Source organism: Miniopterus natalensis, chromosome 5 (assembly GCF_054644295.1).
Source record: "Miniopterus natalensis isolate mMinNat1 chromosome 5, mMinNat1.hap1, whole genome shotgun sequence".
Classification (NCBI taxonomy): Eukaryota; Metazoa; Chordata; class Mammalia; order Chiroptera; family Miniopteridae; genus Miniopterus; species Miniopterus natalensis.
In genome coordinates this window covers 89,419,156-89,442,975 of record NC_142085.1, presented here as the reverse complement: position 1 = coordinate 89,442,975, position 23,820 = coordinate 89,419,156, and the positions used below count along the sequence as shown (strand labels likewise).

The 23,820-nt window shown below is 40.2% G+C and overlaps 1 protein-coding gene across 4 annotated transcripts in view; it reads right to left on the bottom strand.

The window, feature by feature from the left end:
• Positions 1-23,820, bottom strand: part of QKI (QKI, KH domain containing RNA binding) — a 120,128-nt gene that overhangs the window by 66,759 nt on the left and 29,549 nt on the right. For all 4 annotated transcript variants that reach the window (XM_087817740.1, XM_087817737.1, XM_087817738.1 and 1 more), the window contains exons 2-3: positions 18,613-18,755; positions 3,854-3,970 (exon numbers count right to left, since the gene is read on the bottom strand). In XM_087817740.1, coding sequence (XP_087673866.1) covers positions 3,854-3,970; positions 18,613-18,755 — 260 coding nt within the window. The remainder of the gene's footprint in view (positions 1-3,853; positions 3,971-18,612; positions 18,756-23,820) is intronic.

Here is a 23,820-nt window from a genome sequence, read left to right as displayed (position 1 = left end):
GGCAAGCTGTTTGGAAACATGCTTGTGCATGATGTTATGTCATAGTGATCATAGCCACTTCAGTATGTCCACTAAAAACTTGTGCTTTCCCATGACCCAGCACGAAGTCTTGGACATTATAAAGCTCGATTATTTGGTAAACTGACACAGGACAGAATAGAGAGCTAGGAGAAAACACTAATGACAAAGCATCATGTATGGTATGACTCACGTTCTGTACCATGTGTGAATGTGCATGTGACTGTCCGAAGGACAATCTACAGGACCACATACCAAAACTGTCAATGAGAGCGGCATCTAGAGAAAGAATCAGCTACGTTTAATTTTGTTTAGGACCCATCTGTACTTTTAAACTTTTCTAAAAATATCACATATTAAAATATATATTAACCATAAAAAATAAAGCTATGCGATATTTAAGAAAATGTGTAATGTGTATGAAAAGTAGCATGTAAAAAATGTTATGAAATTCTACCTGTTTACAATTATAAAATATGCCTTCTCTAATAACATTCCACAAAACAGTGTAGTTGCTCAAGAATTTATAGAAACAACTCTTAAAAAAAGAGAGCCTATGGTCAAATATATTTGGGAAACAAATGTAAAGTTAAAACCTGAATTAAAACTTTATTACAGATTTTATCTGATTTTAAATGCAAAGCCCATATTCTCATGAGAATAATTTACAGTTGAGTTTGAATGTCTCGTGACAGGTAAGGGACTGGGTGAGTTGCTTCATCTCCTTAAACCTCCACAGGTGGAAGGTGAAACTACCGTCTGAGGCTGGGGCGTGGTCTGAATACGACATCAGCACTGAGGAGGAGGAAGGCTGCCATCTGGCCATCTGAATGCAAAGCCCTTCATTTCAAGCACAGAGCTCTAATCAGAATTGTGGAGTCTCACTGGAAATTTCCAGAAGACACAGCATTTGACTGAGCTGGCTTTAACCAACTGGACACATTTCACCCATCAACACGTTTGGCCAACACAAGCATGGCTACTTAGTCCCCACCTGTTTCTGACTGGGAGGTCTCAGAAAAGAGCTACTGGAGCCCAGCCGGACGTGGCTCAGCAGTTGAGCTGGGATCCCCTGAGACCCAGGAGATGGCAGTTCGATTCTCGGTCAGGGCACATGCCCAGGTTGTGGGCTCCAGCCCCAGTGGGGGATGTGCAGGAGGCAGCAGATCCATGACGCTCTCATCATTGATGTTTCTCTCTCTCCCTTCCTCTCTCTGAAATCAATAAAGACATTAAAAAACAAATAGAAAGAAAACAGCTCCTGGATGTGGACAAGAAGAATCTCAAAAGACCATTCATATAGATTCCCAAAGGTGGAATTCATTTACCATCTAATAACAACTGTAACTCCACAGTAATTTACCAAGTATCTAATTATGCACAAAACAGTCTTCCCTTGTAATGACTCTCGTTTTCATCGGCTACACTGGGAACTAGCCGACGGCCAGCCTGTTTGCTGAAGGTGGACCATTCCTTCTAGCCTGAGACGTTCCCCACAGCCCCTCATGTGGCCCCTGCAGCCCTCGACGGGAAAACTATAGAACATCAACCATTTTCTTTTCCCAAAATTATTTCTTTAGCATCTCTACTCTGTTCAAGTATCGTCTCCCAACAGATGACGAGGGATTAAATCCTGTCTGAAGGAAGAATGTGTGAAAAATCAAAAGAATGACACAGAGAAAGACTTCAAAATACATTACCACTGAGGGAACAAACAAAAGCTCAGAGTCACACTGACGTCATACAGTTTAGAGTGTTCAGTATCCAAGTTCCTCCGCCCTTTCTCAAGTTAGTATCTCTCTCATCACTGATGCTTCTCTCTCCCTCTCCCCCTTCCTCGCTCTGAACTCAGTAATAAAATTTTAAAAACCACAAAAAAACAAGATATGCCTGTATTTTTTAAAAAATAAATAAATAAATAAATAAATAAATAAATAAATAAATAAATAAATAAATAAAATGTGTGAGCTGCTTCTACTTGTGGTTAAGAACAAAGTAGACAAGACAGAAATGGACACACCAACAACCACAGAAACAGAACAGAAAAGCCACGAGAACATGGGGCAGTCAAAGGTCGCAAAACAGCAAGTACTGTCATTTCCAGAGTTTAAAAAACTAGAATTCCCATCATACACCTGAGAGTTTAAACATAAAATGTACTATCGAGTAGTGTTAAGATAAAACTTAAGAACAATTATTAACATTAATTGATCACTTACTATACACCAAAACACCATTCCAAGTGCTTTAGGACTAACTTAACCCTCACCTCACAACCACCACGAGAGATGAGCAACATCACCAGTCCTGTTTTACACAGCACAAAGAGATTAAGTAATCTGTCCAAGGTCATGAAGCTGCTAAATGACAGGACCAAGATTGGAGCCTAAGCCATCTGCAGAGCTCCTCCCCTAACCACTCTGTTCCTCTGCCAGAGAGAGCAGAGAACGTTCCCCAGGCTACAGCCTACTCTGCTGGGAAGGAGGTCACCACGCCTCACTACACTGCACAAGTCTCACCCGCGATATCCACACGCGCACCAGGGAGGGAAGGAGGCCATTACTACAGAATTAACAGAAGCTGCAGAGGAAAAACATGTTTTATTAACTGACTGGTTAAGAGTAAATTTTTAAATTAACAGATATACTCCTCTTTGGGTGAGATGTATTGGTCCTTCGGCTGTCGAGATTGCATCTCCTTGCGCCCGGGCTATGAAATTAACACTACTTAATGCCAATGCAACCACAGTGCAAACATGGGAACCAAACCCGCACGGCAATACAAGACTGCATGCCACCCAATGAATCGGAATCTAAAATCTTAATATTTAAGATCCTAATAATATGTGTTTTAAATACATCGAAATATACTCAAGGGGAACTCACATGTTTGCCTCAAAGTATCATTAATCTCAGATGACAAGAACGAGTTACAGTAAGATTAAAAGACCAGCAGTGCCAATGGGGACTTTTTACCTCACGACTGCGATTCGGTCGGCTTATGGGAGACCTTAAACAAAATGAGGCGGGAGCTCAGAAAAGCGAGTATCAGAGGGAAGTGAGAATGCATGCCCTTAGGTCTGGTGTTCCTTCCATGGGCTCCATAGAGCAATTCAATGCACATGCTCCAGTCAACACACGCCGATCACAGGCCTATCACCTGAGAGCCTTCTCAGGGCAATGTGCTAAAAAAACCCTTCCTAGCAGTTTAATCACTGGCAACAAAATCTAGGTTATTTTTTTTAAATAAGGCAAACATTTTTTACACAAATAGAAAGTCAAAAATATTCCCTTGATAAAAAGAAACTAGGCAAATAAAACCTAAAAGCAGTATTTAAAGGTCTTTATTAATTAAACTGGAAAAACAGAAAACAGAAACAATACACTTTAAAGTAAAATGTCTAGAAAACTTATGATCGACACAAAATGCTGATGAAACCAAACTAGTTATAAGCCTACTTTTTCTTATTACTAACTCTCCAAATGAGCTGACATACATGCAAACTTACTCAGTTGACTGTTCTCATGCAGATCTCAAACATTTTAGATCTCTACCCTTATAGATACATATTTTTATATGCATTTCATTACAGTCTAATTCCCAAACTAGAAGCTCCTCGATAGTAAAAAACAAAGGAAGTTAACAAGATGGACTGAGTGATACTTTAGTTGGCTAAAAGTGGTAATTAGCAGGGCAAAATCATGATGACCTTTAAAATGTTCACGTTTCAGACATGAAATAACACCTTATACACAAAGATCTGAATACTTTGTTAAAATGCAGAAGCTTAATTGCATCATTCACATCAGACTCGCCTCCATTTTCAGGAACTTACTTTCTTTTTATCCCTCATTGAGCCTTTGCCGCGGACCATAATTTTACATCCCGTCTCTGCTTCAAGCTGTTTAGCTGTAAGTCCTCTAGGTCCAAGGATTCGCCCAACAAAATTAAACTGAAAAAAAAAAAAGTCACCACACATTATTCTCTTGCTTGAATTTATAGCTGTTAAAATTAAAGTATATATTTACTTGCTCAATTGAAATACTTTTTCATATTAAGTTGAAATAAAATTAAGAGTCCTTATGAATTTCTTCCCAAGTTTGCTTTGTTTTGGGGGCGGGGGGGGGGGGGGGGTAGTACAATAGCTCATTGTTTAGCACGAAATTTTCATATGTACTGGTACAAATTATAAATTAGGAGCAATACAATCTACCTAAAAAAGGTACTATACTGAACTGTCCACCAACATGTAATCTAAACCAAAGCAGGTGACAAAATCTTGGGTGCCACACAAGAATGCAAGTGTCTTCCATAAAACTCTGTAATGATGGTGGTCAGGGAACTGTTCATTACGTTAAAAATTGCTTCTTAAAACTAAATCCTTGAGCAAAATTCCTGCTATTTGTCTAATAAGTTATACTTCCCCTGAAGCTACTGTTCCAAGACTGTATTTTTGGGTTGCCTATTAGAATTCTACTCCTGGCCACATCTGGATTCCACCCTGTTCTGAACAGTTAAGCCTTGAGAGTACATGCTTTTCACCACACTCCCTGTGAAGGTTTACGTCTATATACTTTTCCTTTTCCATTCCTACCTTTAACTTACACAACTACTTTTGCAAAAGGCTTAACTCTTCCCGCGAATCGAGCAGGGATGAAGTAACCACATAAATAAAGAACTAGCACCCCAACAGGAACCTCTGGCGCTCATATACTGAGTCCATTTTTTAGGGGAAGAGACCAAGGTGAAGAATGGATGAACCCTGAAGAACAACACGTGAATTTTTCTCATCCACGTGTCACCTGCATGGAGACAAAAGTGAGTGTTTACCTTCACTTCCACGAGTCCAAGAGTGGTGGTCTTCTGCGCCCAGCTGCCTACGTTTTCCTTGCACCTGACCCACTCTGGCCTGTCATTACCTAAGTCGGGCACGAGAGCCCACTGCTGCAGGGCTGAGGGCGAGGGCACTACCTCTACCTTCTGCCCTCAACAGCTCCCACTCTGCCTCGCTAAGCTGCTCGCCAGCACTGCCACCTCCAGTGACCCACAAACGAAGGCGGCAGTCCAGGAGCACAGCTGGGAGAAGGACCTCCCCCTCGGACTGATACCACCTTCCCGCCCAAGCTGAGACCGACCCTGTAAGCACCTGACCTCGCTCTACAGGATGCCGATTCTGAAATCCACCCGACCATCTCTCTAGTACCCCGATCCCTGCCTAGCCCCCCAGCACAGGGTACCTGACCACTTCACCCACCCTAAAGCCCTGCTGTCATCCACTTTAGCTGCTGCTCCTTTAAAGGCAACCGTTTTCCCCCTCTTGCTATTTTTAGAATTTCCTCCTTAACATTAGTTTTAAGCAGCTCTACTGGGATGTGCCTAGGTATGGTTTTCGTTTTATGGTTCAGAGTTTCATAAGTGTGACTTCATTTCTTTGGTTTGAAAGTTCTCAACACTCTCCTCAAACACATCTTCTGTCCCACTCTCTTCTCCTAGAACTCCAATGGCTAACATGAGCATTTTCTTCTGACCCATCTTCCATCCACCAATTCTCTCTTCAAATGGTTCTAATCTTCTGTGAAACCCGTTTGTCCCAGTTAAGAAGTGTTTGCTTACTACTTCTCTGCCAGATGTCTCCAACTTGTCTTCTGTCTCACACATAGTAAGTATGACTCATATAGAGCCTGGGTGTCCTACTTCTAGTATCAAAAAGTCCCTGTGGACTTGTTTCTAGTGTTTTGTTGTTTCTTCACATTTTCGTTAATGTCATTTTACCTTCTGTTTTTTTAATGAGAGCCAGACACTGTATATACTAAACAGTTTACAGAAATAATAGAAGACCTAAAATAATATCCAGAGAGGATATATATTATCCTTTGCCAGGCACTTACTGCTACTAGCAACCCAAGATCACCTGAAAATGATTTCATTCACTGAGACTGAGAAAATCTGATGCTGACAAGGCAGTGTCTGTGAGGGCCTGGGAAACACTCGCCAGCATCCCCACCCAAAGGGATGAGGGGCCACAAAGGCAGGTCGCACACTCAAACCCTGTCCCCCAGGTTCAGCCCCCCAGCTATCCTCTCCAGATTCAGCAAGCACCCCCAGAGGAAAGGGAGCCCCCAGAGCCAGGAGTACACTCTGGCTATCTGTCCCCAGGACCCTGAACTAGCAGTTCTTCACAGTGCTGCTGCGTCTCTGGTGCAGTCAAGTGGGTGTTTTTTCCTGTTTTGTCTTATTTTACTAGAATTGCTCAGACAGTCTGAATTACCCTATTAGCCCTAAACAGGGAAGCCCATAGCATTTTTTAAGAGGTTGCCTTTTAATCTAAACAGATCTAGAATTGACATAACTTACAATATAAAGTAAATCCATATGAGAATAAAGGCCAGAGGAAGAGAAGAACCGTCGCAGAAAGTCTACCACAGGCCTGGCCTCTGGCCACTTACAGCAAGCTCTCCCTACTTCCCTGCAACTTACCAGCTCCCCTCTCAGTCACAGATCCTACAGGACTCATCGCCCCTCCCCGAGAACCACCCAGGCAGACAGGAGTCTCCGCGCACTTTTCATTTGAACAGAAAACACCTTCCACTTTCAAACTCAACTCAATAAAACACTTATTCAAGGTCTGCTACATGGTAGAGAGTGAAATAAACACTAGAGATTTAAAAAAGAAAGAGGAGGAATTGCTGTTACTCTATTTGCCACCTTGACTGTTCTTAACTAGCCTTGCCAGCTACACCTCAGAAATAGTTGTGCTCTCTACAGGTCCTTTCCCAAAGCAGCTACTACACTAGGCATACATCATATATCTCAAATACGCAAAGAATGTCTAGGAAAATGCATTATGAATGCAGGTCCTTCAGTGCTTCAAATGCCTAATTGTTTTTGACTTGTGTCCATTACCAAACTGGGGGGCCTACACTAGAGTCCCCACACACTAGAAGACCCCCGGCACATCCTGTTCTCTTCACAGGTACAGCCTCTTCTGCTGGAACCATGGCATTAGAATTACAAAGAAAAAGACTTCACAACAGCAAAATAATCCCTGCAGTTATTATTTATCAATAAGAAATGTTTTAAAAGCAGTCAAAACCAACATATTAAATTTGTAACACGAAATTTTCGTAACCTTAAAAACGAACGAATCTCTATTACCCAAGAACCAACCAACAGCACAGCTGAGGCGTGTTCAAGAGCACACCACTGGGGTTCCCACACAACAGCGCTGCCAAGGTCACCCTTCTAGAATGCTGTAAGCAGAGAATGAGAAAGTTAATCATAGCAGCTGCTTTGTCTACTGCAGCCAATTTCCAAGTTAATATCGTTTGCCTTGCATTACAATTCATTCTGTGTTGATTTATCACGCTAGTTCTGCAGCTTCATTCAATTAAAACAATGTCACAACACATTCAAAGAAAATCATTTCAAACAGCCTGAGCTAACCGCAACTTTAAAGACCAAAAGAAGGAAAAGAAAGACAGACACCCATTAACCCTACAGTGGAAGTACAGACCTTCTCTATGGCTCACCAATTACATCTATGCCAAGGGGCAAGTTGTTTTCTAAAGAAGAGGTTAACAACAGTGTCTAAAGTTATTCGTTAGCGCTCACTCCATTTTAAACAGAAATGATAGGCTTCTACCAATGACAACATATAAAGCATTATGGCAAATCTTTCCATTAACCTTTTAAGATATCTACAATTAAGATAAAATTTCCTGTGACATGCTACCAAAACAGGTAACTAATAAAAAATGGATCACTAAAGCATTTCAGTAAAACACTTCTAAGAAACATTGAAGAGTAACTTCTTAAAATTTTGGAAAAAATTTTTAAAAATATGTACTTCCTTGGGTTATTTTTTACACAGATTAAGAATCTGTTTCAAAATATTTGTGTCAGGTATTTCTAAAGCGATTTTAGATACCTTACAAACCTTACATAGCATCATGTAAGTGATATAATAGGTATGAAGCACACACACGTACATTTGTTGATGAAGCCTTTTACTTAGCAAATGACAAAAGACTAAGCACCTCGAGTGCAGCCCACACCAGCGGGCCTGTCTCCTGGAGGTGTGCCATGAGAAGAGCTGTGACTAGTTAAAAGCACAGCAGGTCCTCAAGTAACAGCACCTCACTCAATGTTGTTTCTCTGTAATGCTGATGAGATGCCCTAGGGACTTAACCCATGGTAAAAACTGGTTTCATCAAACCTCATTTTGCTTAAAGTCACAGAACCTATGGCATTAAGTGAGGACTTACTGTACCACTATTTTTAGTTAAAAATACCAAAAGGAATGTATCAAAATGTCTACATTTGAAGGGAGACAAAGGTCTTATCCCTTTTCTATCTTCAAATTAATTCTCAATAAGCCACCAAATATGTCTCCTTATGCTACACAATGATTAGTATAGGAATCATTTTGCAAAACGTTTCACATATGTGACTGTACACATCTGCTGCTGGTGGAGAAGTTATGCCAGGAGAGGCCCTTACACCCGCAGCTTACAGGGGAAACAGTAACCAGTAAGGACCGAATATGCCACCTGAGGCCTACGAATCTGGACATGCTAAATTATGACAAATCATCTTCTGAGTATAGATGTAACTGGCAGAGTCTACAACCATTTTTGAAAATCAGGTGACTAAGATAAATATCCTCTAGAAGCCACATAGAGGATATTTTTCCTGAGCTTTTGGGGAAAGTTATCTAGCCAATTAAAATAAAAATATAAGGCCATAAAAGCCAACCAGAGTTTTATGATACAAGTATGACAATATATTGGACAGCTCAAGGTACAAACTCTTATTACACACAAAACCCTTTAAAAGATCCAAAACTTACTTTCCAGACCTCTACTTTGCTGTCGCCCCAGTTCTGTTCACAGATAAGCAATCCGCTGTTCTCTAAAAATGGCAGGACTTCCAGATTTTCCCTGTAACACCTTCCTCTGTCCTTCCTCCCCACCAACCATGTCAAACCTTCCTCTCCGCACACTTCTGGGCTCACACATTTCTGCTGAGATTCCTGGTGTATTTGCTGATTCTGAGACAGCTGTGTTTCTTCTCCTCCAAACTGTGAGTCTCAGTGCTCTGCACCCCCCGCTTAGAGCCCCACCACATGGCATGCAAGGATCTGCATGTCTCCTGCAGGTCATTCCTAAGGCAGGAGCCAGCACCTGATTTTTTTTTTTTTTTTCTTCCTCCACAGTGCCTCACACAATATACAGCACACAGGAGAAACTAGTAATTGTTCAAACTGTTGAATGATAGTTTTAAAATGTTCATAGAAATCATATGGTGATTTTTTTCATTCACATGGTACAAAATTCAATCACCAGTTATATGCAGCACAAGAACTCTCATGCATTTCAAAAATTTCTCAAATGGTAAGTAAGCCTGGCTGACTGATCTCAGGATAAATTCCAAATGACAGATAATGTCATAAACACAAGCCTCTTCTTTCCACTTCCCGTTTCAACAGGGAAGGGGCCTGAGAGCCAAGACTGCGTCTCTCCCTACTCCTTGGGTGCTGAGTGTGCAGAAGCATGCTTAGCAATGACTGCTCGGGTGCGAGCAGCGTGCTCGGCCGCTTTACATGCACTAAGCCCCTGAATGAGGACAACACCCACGGCAGTTCCACTCTCCTCTCTATGTTGTACATACTGTATGTGACAGGTTAGAGCACCAGAGCTGTGCCCGATGCAGGCCTTTCTCCTCGAGACCGCCAGCACACACCCAGATCTCAACAGCTCACATTTAGTTTCCTCATTCTTATTGCTGGTTCAAAGTGTTTAGGAGAAAGTCTTCAGAGTCAAGTTTGTTTCTGTAATTTCTTCTCCGCCTACATCCCATAGCGTATCACTATTACACTATTTCTACATAACCACGCCGGCCCTCTCAACTTTTTCACGTCTTTACCGCCTGTGATCACCATCTTTATCACCACCACATACATCCTTTTTACCTTAATTGAACCATTTATACAAATATTTCAATGACAAATCTGTATAACTCCAAAAAGAGGAAGGGAAGAGCAGGATTATTTAACTCAAGACAGGGCTTACAAACGTCGCCTCAGACCCAGAACGTGTCAAGGAGATGAAATGGGTCCTTCCGACCATTCATTAAATACTGCCTAAGCTCTTTGAAACTGATTTCCTAAGTTTTGCTGCATAAATATCACCTGCCTCATACACAGTTACAAACAACTCGGCTTACAGTGGCTTTTAACTAAATGCGTTCTGTTGGTGTGGTATGCTTACTGATCATCTCTTCCTCTTGATTTCTCTACAACCTTAAATTATAAAACCTTCTCCTGTATTCTCTGTTCTCAGTGAACAGAACCAGCAGCAAGGCCCTCTCATTCTTAGGCTCCACATGTAATAGACTAAGACATCTTAAGATTTTCATTTACCTGCCCCTTTTCTTCAACTGCCACTGCCTTAGTTTACACCCTGCAGCTGTGACAGTGCCATGAGAGCGAGGACTTTATCTTGTATTCCTGTGCCAGGTGCCTATCACAGGTCACATGACATTCTGGAAGAATGATACCAAAATTTTACTTATACTCAGATCTCTTCTTTAGTCTTCAGGTTCCTTATAACTTTTTAAATTTTTGTCCTTTTGTTTTAATCTATTCTTAAAATTGCAAATTTATATTGCTTTTAAAGGCAAGAAATGAATCAAAACTATCAGTTCTACAGTCCAAACAATAAAACATAGATGTATTTTTAAGCTTGACAAATTCCTTACCAATTAATAAAGAAAAAATTATCATACAATGTGAAACATAGAGATGGGCTAGTTCATGCTAGGTAGGATGCTTACTGATACTGTTCTTGGACTTGGGAAAAGAAGTTTTCTACAGGAGTCAAAACTAGATTTCAGGAGTTCCTAATTTATATATAAACTATTTTTTTCTAAGAGTTGGGTTTATTAAGACATACAATATGCTTTCCCAATGAAATAATTAAATTTAGTTCCAAAGATCCTCATTGAGAAGTCCGACTTCAATGTCCCTCAGGTGAAGATAAGGCAGGTTCTCTCAAAAACTACGACAGTTGTCTGCTCAAACAAATTCAAACCCAAAAAAGGCATAAATGATGAGTTTTTCACTCACAAAAGAAATGTAGGCCACCTACTGTAAGTGGACACTAAGGTGAGGGTGGCATACATAACCTTCGACTACTCCACAGCCCGTTTTATTCGCCAAGTCTGGAGGGCGGCTGGCGAGGACCAGGAAGCTGGTCACTGTCCGCTTCCCTCCATCTTTCCGCTTCCCTTGTCCGACGGGCAGACGCTGCTCTCACGAGGGCCAAGGGGAGATCAGCACCTCCCCCTTCCCTTTAATACCCAACAAACACCTCAATGTTTCCAAAATATGAACAGCCCTGAGAAGCAGGCTTCTCTCCAATTTTGTATTATATTACTTTGGTTATTTCATTTAAGAATCTCAGAGTAATGGTTGTTAGACACCTGGAACTAGGTATCTAACTGATTTGTAAGTCTTTTGCAACAGTAATTTTAACAAGCAGATCTTAACAGACTTTTTGGATAAGAGAACCACAGACAAAACTGTATCTCAATGGTGACTGAAAACATTTGCTTACAAAACACTAATTCTTCCCTAAAACTAACCCCATCTTTTAACTTGTCCTTCTGAACACTACCTTTTTAAATATTAAAATATATTACTTAAAAAAGAAAGCATTAGCATTTTTAAGACTCTGAGAAGACTTATTAAAATTGTTAAAACTGTGAAAAAAAACCCTGAGTTAAATTTATTGTTTTCAGGATCTCTTTAAATCCTTTTTGGAATAACTTCTATTAACACCCTAAGAAATTTAGTGTATCTCAGATGATAAAGAGCCTATTAAATATTTGGTACATAGCAGGCCCCCAATACACTCTTGCAGAGTGAAATAAAAAGTAAATTTCAAAACGAAAACGAAAGTAATGAAACTGACCTTCACTAAATTTATCTGTTTAAAGTTTTAAGTGAACAATAACAGTTTCTTTACCTAACACTTAAAGGTATGCTTCATATGATCAATTCATACTACTAAACCAAAAACTTCAACAGGTTAATATGTAATCTGAAACACTAACTCTACTCCATAACAATATATACTAACCTTCTTAAAATCAAGAATCTATGTTCAATAACTTCCTATATGTAATATCAAAGAAGAGATATGTAGATCTTACTTTTAAAATACTGTATTTTCACTCACAATTAAGATCATATCCAGGCAAAAATCAAGGTTTAACCTAAGTATTAAAAAAGGAGACTTTGAAGATTATTAAATTTTGATTTCACATTCGTTTCTCAGATAACAAAGGTGAAAGTAGTTTTTATCAAACCTTAATTCCTTCAACACATCTAAGCAAGCCAAAGGAACAAAAGACTAAGGAAAGATAACTGCGCTGCCCCTCTCTTCTCATCGCCCTCCAAAACAAATGCCAACTTGGCAGCCAATTTGCAGGTGACAATCTTTAGAAACAGAAGAAAACCACCAATCACCCTATACTAATTCAGAAGCTATGATTAGCCAAATTTTCTCTGCAAACCCATGAAAATTAAATTGAAAGGGAACATAAAACTCATGCTCCACTATTAGCAAAGAGTATTATTATGAGACAATAGAGAGTACTGTGAATAGTATTATAAATTTATATTATTACAATTGCCAGGCTGAGATCCTACAAGCTTGAAAAAATAGTTGAAAAGGCATTTATCCAACTTACAAAACAATTGACGACACATGTCATCGTGACAGCTTAGACCCAACACACACCTTATAAGGCTATAATCAAAAGTAAAACCCATTTTACAAACATCAGAAAAACAGTTATCCTCATCTAAAATATCTGGGAAAAGTCTCACTATAGTTTCATCATATCACGTCCCAAGCAAACAGTTTAGTATACACTCTAACCCGTTCGAGTGTATACAGAACTAATATCCCTAACAGCTAGACCGTGCCATATTTGAAACTTATCTACCACATGGTTAGATCCTATAAAACAACTATTAATTCAAAATTGAAAACTAGGTGCATTTAATGACAGAAATATTACTGACTCACTGAAACATAACATCTTTTACTTGTATCAATCAGTTAAATCCATTCATACACTGCTTATAAGCTCTGCAGAGATTCAAACAAGTCCTTAATAACTTAACGGGCCAAACTACCAGTTTGATGGCCTATGTATAACTTTATCTTCATTCATGTCTGTCATTTTATGAATGTATGATAAACTTTAAAAGTATTAAATAAGTTAATGCAACACCTTTTACCTTTCATATAAGACTGTGGGCTCTTTCAGGGCAGGACTGCTTTTCTTGCTCAGCCACAGGAACCATACTGAACACTCTATCGATGCCGCACACTTGTTACCTTACTCCTCCCAACAACTCTGAGAGGCCTTGGAATTTCACAGACCAGAGAACAGGTTCCTGAAAAGGAACATGTGCACAAAGCCAACGGAATGGTCTCGATTATTTTCAGCAAATCCTTATTCCAGTTCCTTCTCACTGTGAACAGATGCCCTGATCACGCAGTTTCTCCATCTCAGCACTCCCTACATCTTGGGCGGGCTAATTCCTTGTTGTGGAAGCTGTTCTGTGCACTGGAGGATGGTTACCAGCACAACTGGCTTCTACCCACTAGATGCCATTAGTAACCACTCTGAATTTTGCCAACTAAAAAAATCTCCAGATGTTGCCAAATGTCCTGGAGGGGCAAAACCTCCCCAGTTGACAATTGCTGAGCTAGTAGAATGTTAGTGGATGGGACAAAAGCAGAGGCCTTACACCTGCTTAAGCAATTGGGTTTGTCTCTGGCACTCCAGTGACCTGACACAAAAAGAGAAGCTCCAAGTAGCTGCTGCCCCTCTGGGCTGAGCCCAACAGGAATACCCACCAGCAACCGGCCTAGACCTGGATAACCTCAGCTCAGCCCAATCAGCAGAACCTCAACCAACATACACACAGACTCAAGAGCACAGAAATCAATTTGCTTTATTTTAAGATGCCGAGTTTTAGGATAGCCTATTATGGAGCGTCACTGTGGCACCTGTTGACAAATATCACCAGTGAGGGGTAAGCCAGGATTCTAAATCTAGGCCAGTCTGGCTCAAAAACCCACTACTATCCCCACTACGTTGTTTTCTCAACTGAATTAATATCTCCCCCAGTCCCCCTAGGATGTGACTGGTACACAGTAGAGGACATTTTCAATAGGCTACCGACATTACTTTCCGGTTCCCACATCAAGCCACTGATTCAAGAACACAGTGAAGGACATTACACAGTACCACTCCTTTCTCAAACACGGAATCTAAGGCTTCCTTCTCCTACCATACCAGAGCTATACACAGCCAAGCTCAAAACAACAACTCTAAATTAACACTTCTATAAATAAGGTGCTATGTGCAGATGAAACTTTTTAAAGGTTTACCAATATTTGAAAGAGTGAGGCTTTCACACAGATATGCAAAGTATTTATTGCCCATCTAACATTTACCAGATGGGTAAATGGAAATATGAAAGCAGACAAAACCCTCACCCTCGTGGAGCTTACATCCTGGTAACTCTTAGCATAAAAGCATCCTCTGAGCGCTTTACATATATATAAGCTCACTTATAACTCACTTATAACTCTCCATACCCCTGTGAAAAAGTAACTCTATTACTATCTACATTACAGAGGTAAAGAAACTGAGGACCAGAAATGATAAGTAATTTGCCCAAAGTCAGAAAACAAACAGCAAAGCCAGCCAGGGGCCTGGGTCTGAATCCACACTTTTGACAACTATGCTCCATTGGCCTTTTGAAACCTTAATAATAATAAAAGCATTTTTGAGTCAAATGGAATGAATCCACTCACAAAGTCAAGCTTATATACATATGGGGGGGGGCACATATGTAATAACCTCTAAGACATAAGTGAGGGGAAAAAACAAGAGCATGAAGAAATAATATTTGTTTAATTTTGGCCAATATCTAATTCATAATTTTGAAATAAGTATTTCCCATACCATCAAATCTGGCACAGACTCTCGTTTTGTTTAATATTATTCAATTTTTTTAAGGTGAGGTAAAGTTCTTAATATATACGACAAAACAGTACCACTCTTTTGGTGTGAATTAATAACCTCAAAGAAAGAAGAAAAACTTAAAAACTACGTGCCGATCCCAACTTTGCCAAATTCTTTTTTTTTTTAAAGAACAGTTTCTTGATTTTGAGAGAGAGAGGAAGGGAGAAGAGAGAAACATCGATGTGAGAGCGTAAGATCGATCTACTGCCTCCTGCACAACCCCTACCCGGAATCAAGGCCACAACCGGGCGTGTGCCTGACTGGGAATCCAACCAACAATCTTTCCGTGCACTGGAAACGCCCAACCAACAGAGCGACACTGGACAGGGCCAAACTTAAATTCTTTTAACAAATTTTAAATTAAGGACCAAAATGGTTTTATATTCATTTCTTTTCTCCCATAAATTATAACTAAAATTCTCATTTAAATAGCTTTGTTAAAATAGACATTTTGGAGTGCAAAGAGTCGTCTACAAGTCACATACCCACATGTCTATTGGACATGCTCACACCTGGATGTTTGACTTCAAACTCAACACCTGTAAATCAGAACTGCTGAACCCCCCTCCTTAACCCGTTCCTCCTCGGTCTTTCCTAGCTCAGAACTGGCGATTCCCTAACTCCAACTGATAAAACCTCTGAGCTACTCATGACTTTCCTTCACACTCCATTATCCAATCAGCAAATCCTACTGGCTTTAAGGTGATAATCTATGTGGGATCCAAGCATTTCTAAGTCCCCTTGCTCAAGCTCCCTCCTCTACTCCCTAGTTGGTCTCCTTGCTGCCACCATCGCCCAAAGGCCTTTCTCCACACAGCAGCCAGAATGAATCTATTAAAACCCAAAGAAGATCATGTCATTCCTTGGCTCAAAACATCTGAATGGCTTCCCATTTGCCTCAGAACAGTATCTGAAATCCCTACGGGGACCCACCGGGGCCCACGGCCTCTACGCTCTCTAAGCTCACCTTCTTGCCAGAGTCACTGCGCTTCTTCACTCTTCTTGGAATGTTCTCCCCCAGGTGGCTTTCACGCCCCCTCCCCATCACTCTGTTGATGTCTCCACATCCCCTTCACCTTGTGAGACCCTCTGACTGTAAGTGCATCGGCACCATGGCCTACCAGCCCCGCTTTAGCTGCCTCCAGAGCACTGACTGCACCTGAAGTAAATATTCATCTGCTCGCTGTCTCTGCCACTGTGATGTCTGCTTCACAAAAGCAAAGACCTTGTTTAGTTCCCACTCTACCTGTATCCTGGAGCAAAGCCCAGCAAACGACCACATGTCATCACCTGTCTGCCTGGCTTGTTCCAATGATACAGGAGAGCAGCATTTCTCACACTTGTGTGCATCAGACTCCTCTATAGGGCTGGGAAGGCAGACTGCTGGGCTACGCCCCTGGGGTTTCTGATTCAACTAGTCTGGGGTGGGGCGTGAACATTCACAAGTTCCCAGTAGGTGTGGATATCATAGTCCTGGGATCACATTTTAGGAACCACTGATGTAGAGAATGTTGTGTGTGTTTGTTTTTAAGAAGAACAAGGACCAAGGAGACCCAAGTTAAATGCTCTAACAAGGTCTTAAAAGAAGTCCATGTTAATGACTAAGGCTGAAACCGTATTCTTCAGAGTTTAAACAAGCAGATGAGAAGGCCACTGAAACACCAAACAATACACTGCAGTTGAGACAGCTGCCCAAATCACAATTTCCCATCTCCAGGAATCAGCCTAATCCCCAGGGCAGGCCCACAGCGGTCCTGTCTAGTTACGTAGACAACATCAGGTCCCTAGTCATGGCAGACTGGTCGAAAACTTACCTTCTCCCTCCCAAGAATCTGAAGTTACGGTAAAAGTCTGGGAGGCACAGATTCCACATTATGTTAAGAGCAAGGCTTTCAACAGAGAAGGTTCAAACTCCTACTGAGGTTCTCACAGCTGCCCTGATTCCCACCTGTAATCCTTTTTACTGCACCCAATTATCTTCCAGCAAATTCTTTCTTGTATATTTGCAACCAAAAATACTTATAACAGTAAATGTATTAGACTTATAGGAAATTGTAATGGAAAGGCAATTAGTGAAATATCAAAGCTTTTTTCCATTATTCCAACTTAAGACATTTATTTCCCTTCTCTAGATTAGTATATTATCAATATAATCACTGAATTTTAAGAGTACACGTAATTTTCGGCCTTACACCACCAACTCTTTCCTGTATTTGCTTTTGGAAAAGTCCTCTGAAAGACAGCGGAAAAGCCACCAATTTGCCTTTATTTACTCAATAGATACTTGATGCCTATTATGTCCAGTGTCATGCACACCTGCAATACAGCAATTAATAACAAAAACACGTTCTTGATTTAAGTACCTTTAAATATCTTGCTCGGTAGACAAAGAAAAATAAAGAAGAAAAATATCAGATAATAAAAGCTATTGCTGAGAAATAAACTTAATGTGAAAGAATGAGTAACCCAACTGCTTTTAGATAACATGGTCAGGGGAGGCCTCTCTGAAGTGACATTTAAGCTAAAACCTTAATGACAAGCAGTCAGCCAGCAGAGATCAGGATACAGCTAACATAAAGATTCTAGGCTGCGAGGAGGCTCAACTTGTTCTAAGAGCCAACGTAACTACACAGTGTATTGAGGAAGAGGGAAAATCATTTACCATGAAGTCTAAAAGAAAGGACCATATCAAGTAGGGCTTTGTAACAAAAGGCAGAGTTTGGAGCTATTTATAAGTTAACTGGCACAGGACACAGAGGCTATTTGAAACAAAATGCTCATACAGAATAGGTGAACAAGGAATTCAGAACAAAAAATAAGTTGCAAACAGTGGTTGACATAGAAATTTTAGAGCTGAAAGGACCCTTAGCTCTCACATGGTCCAAACTCTCATTTTAATAAAAAGACAACATGGCCCAGGCTGTGGCTTCTTTGAGGTCAGGTCAAAGATGAGCCAAGAGTTGTACTTCGTGCTCTCGAACATTCAGGCCAAAGCGCTTCACATAACTCTTGCCTTGATCTGAAATCTAAGTCTTGCCCGGCTGGGCGTGGCTCAGCGGTTGAGCGTCGACCTAGGATCCAGGCTATCGGGGTTCGATTCCCGGTCAGGGCACATGCCTGGTTGCGGGCTTGATCAATGACTCTCTCATCATTGATGTTTCAATCTCTCTCATCATTGATGTTTCCATCTCTCTCTTTCCCTCTCCCTTCCTCTCTCTGAAATCAATAAAGATATTAAAAAAATAAAACAAAAATAAAACTAAGTCTTCACCATGTGCATTACCAAAAGTGACACAAGCAGTATTCAAATGAAAACATATTTAGAACCTTTTTAAGTTATCCACTCCAAATTACTCACACCTCTAGTCCTCTCATGAAATTCTTTTAAAACAGCTCACAATGCTTAAGTGTTTACCATCAAATACATCACTTCCCAAAGTATTTGCAGCAGAAGAAATATTGAATAAAACAAAATATACTTACGTCGGGGTACTCCTTCACAGGCACATAAAGTTTCTCTTGTAACTGAACAATAGGTCCCACCGCATCAGGCAACTCTGCACTCCTTTTCTCTGCACTGCCATTTAACGTGTCATTGTACATGTCTTTCCGTACTCTGCTAATTTCTGTTGAAAGCAAAAATTTTAAATGTGTTAGATGAAAATATTCTTGCTAGTCCAGGAAAAAAGAAAGGGGAGGGGAGGATTTCATTGGTAAAGTGTTAAAACTCAAAGAAGTAAAGAACTGTTGACCTATTCGACTATTCTCTGGATGAAGTCTGTTTAACAGGACTGTAGCCTCAATTTATTTCTACCAGAAATCAAATTTATGTACCAAATAATATGTTTTATTAAAACTAACCTCAGAGCCCAAGTTCTTATCCACTATGATACAGATGTGTTATTTATCTGATTTCTCCACACATACATAGGGCCAGTAATTCCAAATGATAGCCTCAGTCAATTAACTATCGTAAGAATGCCTATCAGACAAAACTTAGTACCAAAGGCTCTCTCCTACTTCAGATGCATATGCATCCTGGGTATAAATATACTTCTTTAAAACAAAGTATGAGAAATCTATTTTAATGAATCAAGTCCTCTACAAAGAAATTGATGAAATCTTTCAAGAATTCTTTAAGCTTCTACACTGTGCTAGAGGACAGGCTCCTGACCACTGGAATGTGATAGGCTCCTGACCACTGGAATGTGATAATACGGGCTGTCATTAAATTAGTTGGACGCCTCTGTAACCACCTCTCTGCGCTATAGATTACATCCCTCTTGGGAGAAAGGTTTTGTGTCCTTTAGGATTTAAAAATGAAATCTTCTTTTTATTTTTAAAATGCATTTTGTATGCTTCCCAAACATGGAATTTCAATCTGTTGTTATTAAGAAACTATCAAATATGATTGTGCACTTTAATTTTCTTCAGTTATTTAAATCACTTTAAGTTAAATAAAATCCAACACAGCAAGAAGGCATCAACGATGTTATTGCTTAGTCATAATGTCTTATCCATGAAAACTATACTCTAATCCACTTTCTGCCTCAACGATGCAAAATGCATTTCGTAACAGATTTTCTCAAAAAATAATTTGCCTGTCAGAGCTAAACAAATGTTTATTTCTGAAAGCAAATAAAAATTTTTTAAAAATCAAAAGAAGGTATCTTGGATTGAACTACATAAGGACAAGACCTCAATTCTTTATTTTTTATATTTCCAGTTTCATAATACAATCTTTCATAAAGACGTCCAGTATCAAAAATTAGTGTTTTTCTTAAATTTAGCATGACAGTAATTCTCAAATCAAGTTCTCAACAACCAAGTAATAATTGAAACATAAATGATTGCTTAGGTAATTACAACAATTAACCAAAGGGAATTAGAAAGTTTTAACCTAACTGAAATTACACACCTATCTGTCAGTCCCAGTCTCTATACAAAAGCACTTTCAGTATTAATTTATTACATTTAAATCCTCTGAACTGCCCAACTCTTGCTGCAAAGTTAATAAGCTCCAATGCAGAAACCCGACGACAGCATGAAAGGGAGCCCAGATAAACTTTGCTTGTAAGCACAGATGCAGACACCCTAGGTGAAGAGGCCCCGCCAGCACAGTAAAGGAGTATGTGTCAAAACAAAGTGGACTTTACACCATAAATGCAGAAATAGTTCAATATTCAAAACTCTGTAAGTAACCATAACAGTACAACAGTTGGGGGGGAGGGATGATTTTCCACGTAAATAATTTTATCAAACTTAGAAAAACCAAGAGAATCAATTATAAAGAAAAAATTCAGATGCCTAGATTAAAACATATAAACATACAGAACCCAATAACCTTCTTATATCCAATTAGGTGATATAATGGAAGATATATTTACAACTTGTTATATTTCTGTAAACATTTGTGTGATTCCTTAATAACTGAAAGTCCCATGAGAATCTGTTACCCTCGATCTCCCAGCTTCTGGAATCCTGCCTGGAACACAGTGGGTCCTCAATTAATACTCAGTGGGCTGGGCAGACGGGCGGGTGAATGAAGGGAGGGGTGAGCTAGGTCCTAGGGCATTCAAGTCAAACAAGTAATGGTGCCAGCTCTCAAAGGACTTAGTCTAACAGGGAAGGTATACAAACAAACAGATAACCGAGGGTGTATGAACAGGAAGGGCACAGAGGCAGCCGCAGCTCCAAAGCAGGAGGGGCAGCAGGACTGCCGCAGGCGCCGGTCAGGAGAAAAGTCAAGAGGAGAGAAATTCTAATGACAAGGGGTTATGCAAAGCAAAGCACAAACAGAGTAATTACAAAGTCTACTTTTTCTTAAAGTCTTTCTATCATGTTTCTTTCAGTCCCTAAGATATATCACTCAATATAATAATAGAACACAAATTATACACAAAACAGTGTGCACAGGAACAAAAGGTGATCAAGGACTGTACTGATTCACTGTGGATGCACCGGCCAAGAAACAGTACTGCCCTTCAGTAACAGCCGCTTTCTAGCCAGGAAATCATTAGCACTTCCTGGCATGTTATTTACAACCCTCACGTTAGAACAAGTTTTGATTCGAGTTCTAACAGTAACTACTTTGTGATTTTAGACAAGTTTCTTGCTTAACCTTTATGTGCCTGCACCTCGTATAGAGGTTGCTTACTAAGGACTCGATTGAATCCACTGGTTTCCACCTCAGTATACAAGGACTCTACTTACTTTTCTCTCATGTTTTACAAAGTTCTGTCTCCAAAACTTTTCATTCTATAAATCCTGGTGATCAGAGCTTTGGTTGATATCAAGTTGATATAATCACAACCAAAAAAGCATGTTGTGGGTATGGGTGATGCTCGAGTTCCTTCATAGGTGGTGGGCTCACAGATGTTCATTTATGAAACAGGAATGCTTCAGAACCAATGTTTCAAATATTCTTCAGTTATATCAAACATAACATGATAATGCTCAAACGTCCCCTCATCTCCACACTCACTACCTATATCCAACGACAGCAGTGGTTCAGAGAACTAAATGCTCAGAAACATGTTACTCACCAGTATAAAAATTCTGCCATTTGTGACAACATGGATGGGCCTTGAGAATATTGTGCTAAGTGAACAAGCCAGTCAGAAAAAGCTAAGAACCACATGATTTCACTCGTACGTGGGATACAAAACTGAAACTTGTGGACACAAACAGCAGGGTGGTGGTTGCCGGGGGGAGGGAGGTAAAGGGGGCCTAATATTTGGTGACAGAAGATTTGACTTCGGGTAGTGGGCACACAGTGCAATATACAGATCTTGTATCACAGAAATCTACACTTGAAACCTATGTGATCCTATTAACCAATGTCACCCCAATAAATTTAATTTAAAAAACGTCAACAGCAGTAATAAATCAGTTTTCTAACGTTCATAAATAAATAAATATTCCTGCTACACTAACCCCCAAATATCCCCAAAACCAAGACAATATGTTTTAGACACCGTTGAAGTTCTTAAATGTTAGTTATTTTACTGAACCAAAATCTTTCCTAAAATTTCTCCGCCCACCCACTCAACACTCCGAAGTTCATAAAAAAGGTGACAGCCCTACAAATAGAGTCCTGTAATATCTAAGTGTCCTCTTCTCTAACCCATGTGAGTAGTAGCTTAGTTTTAAACCCTCCCACTCGGTTAGACACATGCCATTTGTCTATGTCCCTTCTAACATGGGAAATTCTATCCCACACACATCCTGCCTGACAACCGCTGAGTACGCAGACTGAGGCTGCCGACCTCCAGTGCCAAGCACCCCACCTTCCACCGTGCGTGCAATACCTTTACCTCTCCGGTGAGCACAGCGCCCTCTGACATGCCGGCGGTGCGGAGCCCGGCCTCCACCATTGATGCGGCCACAGCTGCACGTCTACTGAGACCATCACAGTTTTTTTTGTGGTTCTTATCTACTAGCCATACCCTTCAGATTTATGTGAGTCTATCAGCTGACATTCCTTAGGGACGACTCTTCTGAGTCCAGGATCCAACTAACTGCAGTTTCACAGAACACACACTTCTCTAGCCTGGACACCAAAATACACACACAGCTGATCGACGATCTGATGAAGCCTCAAGCTACACTAGGCCCTGAGCCTCCCTGTGGACCTATCAGGTTAAACAGGAAATAATCTGTTTTAGAACCAACAGGTTGTTTAGAATATAAACTTCTCAGTTTTGGGGAAAAGTCACCTTTCCATCATCCAGGCCCCTCTCATTTTTCCATTTTTTTCTTGAACTGATATTCAGGTACCATATTTTTTCAAATCTCAATGTCCTAAAAACCGCTTCTGTTCGGGACTAAAAGTGCGTTTGCTCTTGCTGCTTAGTATCCACACGGCATCTCCGCTGCCAGCTGTCCTCCTTTCCTGTCCTTTTCCAACGACAGCTCGAGCACCCGCCAGTAGGCCCGGCTCCCGAGAGGGAGCAGCCGCTGCACAGCTGCTGTGCGCTCTGTTCATAGGCCCCACCCGCCTTTCCCTTCCTTAATTCGTCTACCTGCAAATCTAGTAAGAGCTCTGTTTCAGAATCATTCTTGCATTTTGTAAGCCTCAGCTCACTTCTGCCTTTGGCTTTTCCATCACCATCACTCTTATTACACCTGAACTACTGATGTGATCCCGCCTTGGGCCACCTTAACATTTCACACATTCTTTTAAAATCTCAACTACTGGATTAACTAACAGACCAACCACTCTATGGAAAGTATAATGTAGGAATTCAAGATAAGGTGAATAATATAGAATAGAAAAATAAAAGGTGAGAAATCTAAATTATAAAATTAAGTGATCATTTCCCAAGGTAGATAACAACTGTGCCTAAATTTAATACTGCAATGTTGGAAGACTAGATGAAAGAATAAAATACAGCACTATTTCACTTTCTGGCTTAAATTTTTTTCAACAAATTTAAACCAAAAAAATAAAAATTGGGAAATATTAGAAATATTTACTAGCTCAGTAGTAAACAAAAAACTATCAATGATATACAAATAAAATGCATGAAAGTACTATTTTCAGGATTTGTAATTTAAAGACTGAAAAAATTTTCATACGAAACATGCCCTGTACTCAGTGTTACAGAAGCTAACCTAATTGCTCAACCAGCTATTCTGATGCGATACACATTATATTTGGGCATCTATCTGATTTCTTTCTGCCCTACA